The 10,996-nt window shown below is 30.7% G+C and overlaps 1 protein-coding gene and 1 long non-coding RNA gene across 4 annotated transcripts; both read right to left on the bottom strand.

Moving 5' to 3' along the window:
* Positions 1 to 19: 19 nt before the first annotated feature.
* LOC105433817 (WD repeat-containing protein SL1-17) lies at positions 20 to 2,273 on the bottom strand. Its single transcript, XM_011649271.3, has 8 exons — positions 1,933 to 2,273; positions 1,738 to 1,847; positions 1,493 to 1,662; positions 1,184 to 1,422; positions 1,031 to 1,124; positions 869 to 962; positions 233 to 404; positions 20 to 157 (listed from the first exon to the last, which is right to left on the bottom strand). Exons 1-8 carry the CDS (start codon positions 1,933 to 1,935, stop codon positions 56 to 58), a joined length of 984 nt encoding a protein of 327 aa, XP_011647573.2. The 5' UTR covers positions 1,936 to 2,273; the 3' UTR covers positions 20 to 55.
* Positions 2,274 to 7,167: 4,894 nt separating this feature from the next.
* Positions 7,168 to 9,992, bottom strand: LOC148935770 (uncharacterized). 3 transcript variants are annotated; one of them, XR_016140178.1, is made up of 4 exons: positions 9,417 to 9,992; positions 8,649 to 8,753; positions 8,024 to 8,288; positions 7,168 to 7,655 (listed from the first exon to the last, which is right to left on the bottom strand). It is a non-coding gene; the product is annotated as an uncharacterized LOC148935770 (long non-coding RNA). The 3 variants fall into 3 exon arrangements; XR_016140179.1 differs by having other exon boundaries at positions 7,168 to 7,645; positions 8,649 to 9,992; XR_016140177.1 differs by having other exon boundaries at positions 8,649 to 9,989.
* Between the last annotated feature and the right edge of the window lie 1,004 nt (positions 9,993 to 10,996).

Below are 10,996 nucleotides of genomic sequence, written 5' to 3'. Positions count from 1 at the left end.
ATAAACAGATTAAACGATGTAGCGAATACAAAATATTTATTAATCCTTGGTGTAATTACTTATCATATATTGGACATTCATATAAATTAATAGATTTATCCTCAGACACTGAGGCAATTATGTTATTTCGCTGTGGATTATATCTTACTGACCATACCTATTATAAAAACAGCATTTATTAAAATCTTGAATCAATTAAATAATGAAATTATCTCAAGTTTAAGAAACATACCTGATCCTTATGTTCATTAAATGTATGCAGACACTGTCTTTGTGCTAATTCCCAGATTTTAACTGTATGATCAGAACTGCTTGATGCAAATTGCTGTCCATCTGGTGAGAAAGCTACGCCAAGTACCCAAGAAGCATGACCTGACATTGTACCTGCTAAATTTGCATCTTTACTGAAAATAAAAAAAGAATATATAAAATTAATATAAATTTATTTCTAATAAAATTAGTATATATATTTATAAAAACTATGTATAGCTAAAGTAATCACTTGTCAAACAAAAAATGAAAAATGAAAGGAATTTCTAAAGTTCCTATTCAATATGAATTTAGTAGTTTTGAATGTGAAAATGTTTCATTATGATAAAAACCAAATATTCGAAATCTGAATTTAATCTTCAAATAACTGATTGAGATAACAAATTGGAGTATCTTTCTATGAGCGACAAAAAATTTTATAATAATAGTAACAGCAGTAAAAATAAATTTTAAAATAAAGCTTGTTTTTAAATAGAGACTTAGCAAAATATTTAATCCTTTTACATAAAAATTACAATTGTAATATGGCTTGATTTCCATAACATTATTAAAATAAAAGAAGTATATGTATGAATTTTTAAACTTCTAATTTACTCACACATCATATAACTTCATATGTCCATCATCAGATGCTGTAAGAAGTAACTGAGAATCTGGTGAGAAACATAAAGACCTGATAGGCATCGCGTGACCTAATTAATAAAAATTTAATGATACAATATTCTATCTTGATAACAATCTGCAGTACATTTAAATTTACCTTCCAATGTACGCAAAACTTTTCCATAAGCAACATCAAAGATATTAATAATCCCATCTATTGCACCACTTGCAATATATTTACCATCGGGACTCTGAAATACAGTTTCTTATATTCAAGTTATACATATGAACTTTTGTACAATCCACTTACATAGGCGACACTCAATGTAAACTTTCCACCTCTTGTATCCAGCGTTTGTTCTTGTTTGCCACTATCAGTCCCATATAAATGTATTTTACCAGCATGACTACCAGACACAATGAATTTATCATCAGGAGAAAAAACTAAAGTCCAAATGTCTACAGGACCAACTTCAGTACTCAATAATTTGTCACCAGATTGTAAATCCCACAATTTCAGACTTGAGTCGAGTGAACTAGAAGCACATTCTACAAATCGTTCAATGATAAAAAAATGAATCCAAACTAATGTATCAAGCAAATATTTCTATTCATTTACTTAATCCATCTGAGCTGACAGCTACAGAGACTACACCCAAAGAATGTCCAGTTAATTTATGTTTGAACTTTAATGCACCATCTCTCAATTCCCATACTTTCACAGAATCATCTACAGAAGCTGTTACTAGATATTCTGCTATCTCATCTTCATTAGAGCGCATAGAGTCTCTGTCGAATATAACATAATAATTAAATATATTTATATCTTTTATTAATTACAAATTAAGACCACTTTTTAATTACCTCGAGTCTTCATTATCTGGTTGGATATCTCTCTTTTTTTTTGGACAGCCCCAACTACAAGTCCATATACTATCCTCGTGAGCATTTTCTGTTTTATGAATTAAAGAATACTAAAAAAACAAAATAGAAAAAGAAAAAATGAGAGTTGTGATATGACAAACTTACAATAAAGAAAATTTGCGAACTTGACCTTACCATCTTATAAAAAATAAATTTTCGAACGGAACTTTTCGTAACGTAAACTTTTCAAGCGCTGATCAAGGTTTATAGTTATATATACATTGCTATATGAAATTTTCTCCGATTATACTCTTCCTAACCTCTTTGCAGCACTTGATTACAGTATACGCATATACGGTTAAGGAATTACTGCAAATGCTTCGAAGCATTTTTTGATTGGTGCATTAGTAAAATTCTTTGTTTTGATTGGATAATCAAACGCTTCGAAGGATTTGTAGTGTTACAATGGGTGAATCCAGAAGCGCAACCGCACAGTGAGCGCTCAGTAGCCGCTGACTACGCTCTCTAGATTTATACACTGGATGCGAACGCTCGCTAAGCCGTTCACAGTGAGCGATCGCCATGTTTGAGAGTGTAATTTTGGGTGCTTTCCAATAACGTACACAGGCGACACCGTGTAACACAGTGTCTATACTGGTGCTTTTCATCTATGACACAGAGAGATACAGAACGACACTGCGAAACACAGCTCGATCCTAAGTTTGGCCGTGTCGGACGTCAACATATCGAGCAAAATTATTTTTTTTAAGTGTGGTACTAATATATATTCCGATCATTATTGTTATTTTGGATGCGTTCCATTTCTTACATGATGCGCATAATGCACCATTTATTCTTGTTTAATGTATGGTAAGGATAAATGATACATCATGCGCATCATGCGAGAAACGGAACGCATCCTTTATTTGCAAAAAAATGTCTTTGTCGCGTTCGAATAACGTAGTACCGAACTCGGAATTCTTAGGTAATCAATATTCAGTTTTCTTTTTATTTAAAGAACTATATAAGCTTAAAAATATTACGTATTTGTTGATGATCCGTTATTAGTACATATTCTATTAAATTAAGTTTTATAGCAGATATGTTCTTTTGTCGGTATTGTAAAGAAATTATTCCTATATTAGATGATGTTAAGCATCATGCTTGTTTTCAAAGGAAAAGAAGTTTTCCTTGAAGGAGAAAAGGAATTATACTCACCTAAAATGAATGAGATTCCATGTCAAATCGAAAAGATCATAATTATTTTACAAATATAAAATAGCGCTTTGTAGCCAGCCAATAAAATAATCAATACATATAATTTACTTAAATTTATTTCAGTATCAATAATACTTTAAAAAATGCACTGGCAATAATGGATGATAACGAAAAAAATGCGCTCATGTTTATGCGTGATGATCTTCTCCTACGTCTTTTACGCTCTCTAGTGAGCGTGTTTAGTAACTTATGTGTTCCAATTAAACTCTATAATTGTGTCTTACAGTGTCTCTCTCTGTGTCACACTGTGTAACACCAAACTCTCCTTGTTGGAAAGCATCCTTTATGTCGCTCATTATCAGCACAGTATGGGTGCTTTCCATTTAGTGACATAAATCGACACACATATCATTTTGTTCTTGTTAATCATTGAAAGCCAAGAAAGATAGAACGATACTCAATTTGTGTCACTAAATGGAAAGCATCCAATAAGTAGATACAGGGATACATATATATGTGTGTGTGTGTGTGTGTGTGTGTGTGTGTGTGTGTGTGTGTGTGTGTGTGTGTGTGTGTGTGTGTGTGTGTGTGTGTGTGTGTGCGTGCGTGCGTGCGTGCGTGCGTGCGTGCGTGTGTAATATATCATTATGTATATGCATCATGTATATTTCATTATATGTATGTATTATATATATATATATATATATATATATATATATATATATATTACTAGACATGTAATTAAATTACAATATCTACATTTTATTTCTAAACATCTTAAAAAGTAGTAATTTTCACATTTTTCTCTTTAGAGTTAAGTTATAGTGATTGAAATTTTGTAATAGATATCTATGGACACATTTTTAGAACAACTATATAAAAATTACAGAATTTGTAATAAACATTTCATGCCATCAATGTTCTTAAACAATTTAAGAAATAGACTTAGACTGCATGCAATTCCAACACCAAATTTTTCAGTAAATGTAGAATCAGAAGGTAAAAATTATCTTCAGCTTTATTTAATTCTGTGCATTAATGCATAAATTTTTATAATAATAATTCTATCTATCTGATAGTACAAATGTAAATCTTTATATTAATATATATTATATCTTATATTATATACATATAAAATACAAAATATATGTAATTTCTGAAATGTTTTATTATTTTTATTATTATATTTCATAAATAGTAAAATATAATGAAGAATGAATCACTGAAATATTTGTTATTTTATTATGATATATATTTAATTTTAAGATATTAATATTTTACTTTTAGTATTTTTATTTTACGATGTTTATCTTTTGAAATTGGCGCTTTTTCTAATCAAGCCTATGACAGGTTACATGTTTCGAAAAAAATCTCAATATCAAAGATGTCGACATGGATCTAAGAATATATGGATAGTCTCTGTTACGCGGGGTAGCTGAGAGATTAGCGGGAGACTACATGCACTTCGACTACTACCGGCGTTCTTCAGATATATACGATTTTACATGAAGACTGTTTTACATATATATACAAACCAATGATTCTTAAACTAAGGATTCATATTAAAAAGAATCTATATGAAATATTCTGTATTGTCATTTTCATTATTATTTACATATTTTTAAAGAGAATAAAATGTACTTTTTCTGTAGAGCAAATAATATTTAATCTTAAAGTTTTATAAAAGTTACATTTTGAAAGATGTTTATAAAAAATTAAGTTATTTTATAAATTTGTACAGAACTTTGAATAAATTATAGAGAATATATTAAAAATTAAGAGAGAAAGAGAGAGAATTTACTCATAATTAAATAATATTATTTAAGATATATATGTATTATATAAAATATATGATTGAAAGATATCTATTAGATTCGGAAAAAATTAACGGAGACCGACTGGATTTGAACTCGGGATCCCTCGTCTACCAATCCGACACTTAGTCTGCACGACCACGACGGCTCCTCTCTGTTAGCTGTTTATATTCCGAATCTCTTTCATGACCGCTTACGGTCGTCTAATTCTTACATAATTATATTAAAATAAATATAAATATGTATGGGTAAAATATGTTGCTATATTTCATAAAATAATTTATATTTTTAAAACAGAGAATTTGTGTTTTTAAAACAGAAGGTATATGCTTTAAAAACACAAATTCTCTGCTTTAAAAACACAAATTTTTTTATATAACTTTAGTTTTGCGTGTGGTCACAGAGCATGCGCATGTGATTACGAAGCATACTCATATCGCTATACGTCCTCGATATGACAGACTTCTTAATCTGAATAATCATCAACTTTAACGATTAATATCTCACTTTGCGAAGCAGAGCGACATTTATTTCTCTCGGATCCTTTCGTTTTGTACGCGTCAAATGAACTTGATTTTATCCATATTTGAGATGAGGTAGCTAAAATGTATAATTACTTTACTATTGTGGTAATTAAATAAATATCATCTTGCGGCATTTGGAGCAAATTAAAATTTAATTTCTTGATGTCATACGGACTCGAGATATTACAAGAAGAATAATAATTCTATAAAGTAATGAACGTCATCTTATCATGGATTAAAGATGATCATTATACAAGTATATGTAGAGAAGAAATACCTAATGATTGAATTGAAATTGATAATGAGTAAATTAAACGAAAGCAACAGTCTAGAGGTGCTAAAGATGCCTATATACTCTTCTCGTAAAGAATTATTAAAAAATAATTACTGATATTATTTAATATCAGTATATATCAATATTATATTCTTTTCATTATGTATAAAAAATATTCCACATGTGTATTAAATAACTTATTAATAAATAAATATAATTTATTAATAAATAAATGTATCAGAACAAAATTATCTTTTAACAAAAAATAAAAAAATGACGCCAAGTACAAGTGCCCTTGTTATTTTTGGTTTGAATAAAAAAATAAAATTCAATTTTGGCCAACCTTTAATCCCTCCATCTTAATTTAATTAAGAAACGAAAATCTTACAACAGTGTAAGAATTAGACGACCGTAAGCGGTCATGAAAGAGATTCGGAATATAAACAGCTAACAGAGAGGAGCCGTCGTGGTCGTGCAGACTAAGTGTCGGATTGGTAGACGAGGGATCCCGAGTTCAAATCCAGTCGGTCTCCGTTAATTTTTTCCGAATCTAATAGATATCTTTCAATCTCAGAAGTGGGATTCAGCCTATGTTACCTCAGAGAAGATTCAGCCTATGTTACCTGAAAAGTCGATCGTTCAGGAGTGAACGGAAAAAGTCGGGGGTAGTACTCCAAAGTCGGTGTCGGTCGTTCAAGAGAAATGAACGGAAAAAAAAGTCGCGGAGTAGTACTCCAAAGGAGTCGTGTCGGTCGTTCAAGAAGTGATCGAAAGTCGGGAGCAGAAGCTCCAAGTTTCGGATAAAAGTCCGATAGAGGAAGACTCGGTACATTCGGGACGAATGTAATACCAGAATGGCCGAACTGTAAGAATTAGACGACCGTAAGCGGTCATGAAAGAGATTCGGAATATAAACAGCTAACAGAGAGGAGCCGTCGTGGTCGTGCAGACTAAGTGTCGGATTGGTAGACGAGGGATCCCGAGTTCAAATCCAGTCGGTCTCCGTTAATTTTTTCCGAATCTAATAGATATCTTTCAACAGTAAAACCATATAAAAGAAATCTACTTTACAAAACATTTTCCATATCAGAAAATAAATCAATTATTAAATGGTACTAAAAATGTAATATGAAAAAATGATATCAATTTGTAAGCCCAGTAAAGTAAAAAGAACACCTTACAAAGAAAATATGAAATTTAATTAATAAAATATGAAATTTTTATCAAGTTATAGTTGTTAATAAAGTTTTAATAAATTGACAACTAATGTCGATGTTTAATTGTCAATAAAATTTAACATAATTATCGCACTTGTATCTATTAGATAGATAGATATCTAAGTAGATTTAATTCTGTAATAATAATAACATTTCATTAAAATATTATATATTTTTTCTCAAATATATTATATACGTTTTATTAAATACATTATATACTTTTCCAAAAATTGATTTATTTTTTGATATGAAACTTTTTTTTATAAAATAGACTCCTTGTATATGAATTCAATGTCATAAGATTCCTTTTTATTTAATGGGATTAAAAGTTAACCGAAATTGAATCTTATTTTTGTATACAAACCAAAAATAACAAAGGGCGCTTGAGTTTGATGTCATTTTTTTATTTATAATTTATATATAACAGTTTACATTCATAAAAATTTATCCTAACAGTCATTTTAAAATTATTCATTAATTATAATATTGTACTGAATTATAAAAGTTATATGTAATCTTAATATGTAATTTAATTAATATTATTAAAAAATTAATGTTATTAAAATAATAACATGTCATGATCTTGAGAATGATGCTACTAAATTCATTATCTTATCTTCTCGCTGCTATCATAATTGTCTTCTTTAGAAGTTTGGCACCCTTATAGGTTTATGAATCAGATTCAGGTTAAAAATGTTACAATGCATAAATATTAAATCTTTCTCCATATCGCCAATTGACCTAGTATATCAGGAGACATGGAGGTGTCTCGGGTGTGTAAACCTTCCTGAATTTTCTTCCCAACAGCTGTCCATTTAAATCGACTGCCATCACAAAGACATCATAATATTCAGAATAAAACTGCAAAACACTATTGCAATAATGAGATTACAAATAAGCAAGAACATTAATTTAAAAGCAATTTAAATGCAGAAAGTTTATATAAGAATCATTTATAACCACATAATAAAAATTAATATCATTTAATCATTTAATTTAACGATTTTTAGAAAAATATAAATATAGTACTGTTATTGAAATAACTAGAGACATGAATATCATATTTGGAAATGTTAAGAAATGCAACATGTATATTTCTTCGATTTTATTATAAAATAACTTTGTGATTAATTATAAATCATATTCTTTAGTTATTTTACGAAAAGTACCATACATTTACCTTTCTAAAGATTTTATGATTAGAATGAGAGATTTATAATGGTAATATAATGTATCAACCTTAAATGTTGCTACAGTGTTGCTAAATTCACTTGTCTTCTCGCGGCTGCCGCTACTATTATCTTCTTTAAAAGTTTGACATCAGATACAAATCAGGTTTGTTAAATTGTTGTCAAGTGTTGCGGCGCATGAATAATAAACCTTTCCATCATCATTAATTGCGTAACTATATTCGCGCTTTCTTGAATTCTTCTCGCAATAATTTTTAATCACCGTCTCAATGACATCACAATATTTAGGCTAAAGCTGCGATACAATATTATTACTGAAATTACAAATGAATATAAATTAAAAGTAATTTAAGTGCAGGAAGATTATTATATCATGTAATGATTAATATTGACATAATAACACATAACGAAAGATGGCCACATGTCAAGAGGTAGCGACATGACGAAAGATAGTCATGTATCTGTCATATTAATATTATAGAATAAAAAACATATTTTAGATTTTAATGTTTATAGGTAGCCTATACTTTGTTTCACTAACTTTTGTGTTTTCTGCCATATATATCACTTAATTTATGTATCGCAACAAGATGATTTATCGTCGATAAAACGACAAAACGATTGCCGCCATTTATCTTTTCACACGTCATATTATCGCATACGTTTCCATTTACCTTTTCCGCCGGTTTTCCTTTTACAACCAATCACTTGCTCGGATAAATATGTACATATGTAATCAACAGTTTACATGTGTAGCTGAATAGATAACTTGGACATAACTAAAAGTCAGAATACACTGTTTAATAGTTTTTTAACAGTCCTAGCTTACACCGTACACAATTAATACGAATCAAGATGGTACACATTAAGTATTAAACTTGGTGTGTTACACCGAGTGATATAAAGCGAGTAGAATGAATAAATATAAGGAATAAGATTCGAATAAAATACACACATCAAATAATGTATGGTATCTTCCTACTAACTCTTTTGGCTAAACCTGTTGAATAATTTTATTATAGAATGGAAAACGTACAGTTGTAGCTCCATTAACACTATTGTCTCTTTTGCATTTAAAATATGAAAGTTTAAAATTTTTTAATTTTAATTTCATTTGTTCTGATTTTGTTATAACCACTTTGTTCCATTTCTGGAACAACCAGGCGAAAAATTTCTACGTGTTTATATCTTCTTCCATCCATTATTGATAGAATTTGTTTCTCGATACATATAATTCTAAAAAAAAACACGCATCTCCTCTTCTCCACAATTTTGTCCTTTTTTACATGACATGATCACAGATATCATTTTAGAAGATAAGACAGATCTTTTAATTCATTGATTGATGAATCGCATGATACGCGAATGCTGCTTTTATAGAGCAAAGTTGCATTTACGCATAATGCGATTTATTAACCGATGAATTAAAAACTCGCTTATACCTTAGAAGAAAATCTGATAAAACCCAAATCGCCTATTACTTAATACGCAAGTGTTTGTACAGCGCTACATATGTGCTGAATACACATACTATTTTGATACGATACGCCTTCATGATACGTTTCGTACCTTAACTTAATACACTCGTCATACGATCGTTTATACCATCGTACTAAATCAATTTGATACGAATATAATACTTGATACATGTACCAAGTGATCGGTGTAAACAAGGTCATTATTACACGTCATGTCTACCAAGCGGTACGTTTTACGTGACAGACAACTGCTAAACAACTGCTTAACAACTGGGGACCATGTCCATGGCAGAGATATTTTTTGTTTTAGACGTTTGTCTAATATTGCCGTCTCTCATCTGTTTTACTTTTTACTATTTATCCACGCATGCATAAACAAAATTTGGGGTTTCGCCTAATTCCCTAGAGCAACGTTTGAGGCACTGTTCGCGCAGTGCCACACAATGCCAATCGCAATAGCTTCCAGTGTGAAATGTTGCAATTACATGAGCTGGTCCGCGGCAACGGCCTTACCTATCCCTTCCAGATTTCTAGATCCTTCGGAATAGGCTATAACCGTTACTAACCAGACAGGTCCGATCTCTCGTCCCCGTTTGGCCACTCTCCTATCCGCCACCCGGAGACGCGCCCGATGGGTAGCTCAACCTCACGGGAGCAAACGGGAAAAAGATATTAGAAATTACATATAAAGAGAGATTGCATGTCTCGCAATCACGTGCGGCCGACTGGCAGATGTATAAAAGCATCAAGTAATCTCATCAGAATATAGTCAACACGTCTTTGAAACGATTCGCTTATATCAGCGATCCAATGTTTACGGAACACTTTAGCGCAGTTACAACAGACCAAGACGGCTTTGTAACGATATACATCCCTCACTTGGCATCTCCATATATCTTCGATTTTTGTTTTGTTGATAATTATTGATAAGAAATGTTTCAGAATGATCTTTGTTTCCTAAAAAGTATCATCTGTCAAACGCAATTCTTCCATAAAGATGCAATTCCCTATAGAACACTCAGTCAAATGATTGACTACTACATTGTTCGCATTGAAAAAAGTCTATTTGTTCAAGAGTATTCCAATGCCTCAACGATAATATATTATAAATCGTCGCCTTAGTGCAGAGATTTTTGTCACCCGATAATAATAATACTGACTCTCGTAATTAATAAATTTGCAAAGGGCATTGTAAACTCTCATCGTTCGGAAAATTGGAAGAAAAATCTTTCTTATTTTTCGCGGCATGTTCTCATATTTGTCTTATGACACATTGACGTTTAAGGGCAAAATAATTATGGACAAAGCATATGGCTTTCCTACCTTTCGCCGACAATTCACATTAAGACATTTATCATATTTAAAATAATCTAATTCACATATCACAAACTACGAAATTACAATGAAAGGACGCGGATAATTTTTAAATGTCGCATCTCTTACTTCTTCAATAATTTCGAGATTTGTCAGGAATACACTTGTGTCAGTAACGGTACAGAACGGACTTTTCTCTTTTATGATCCCATTTTGATTAAGCTGCTTCA

Source organism: Pogonomyrmex barbatus, unplaced genomic scaffold, assembly GCF_055798465.1.
Source record: "Pogonomyrmex barbatus isolate J1 unplaced genomic scaffold, ASM5579846v1 scaffold4, whole genome shotgun sequence".
Taxonomy (NCBI): domain Eukaryota; kingdom Metazoa; phylum Arthropoda; class Insecta; order Hymenoptera; family Formicidae; genus Pogonomyrmex; species Pogonomyrmex barbatus.
This window is presented reverse-complemented; position numbering and strand designations above follow the sequence as displayed.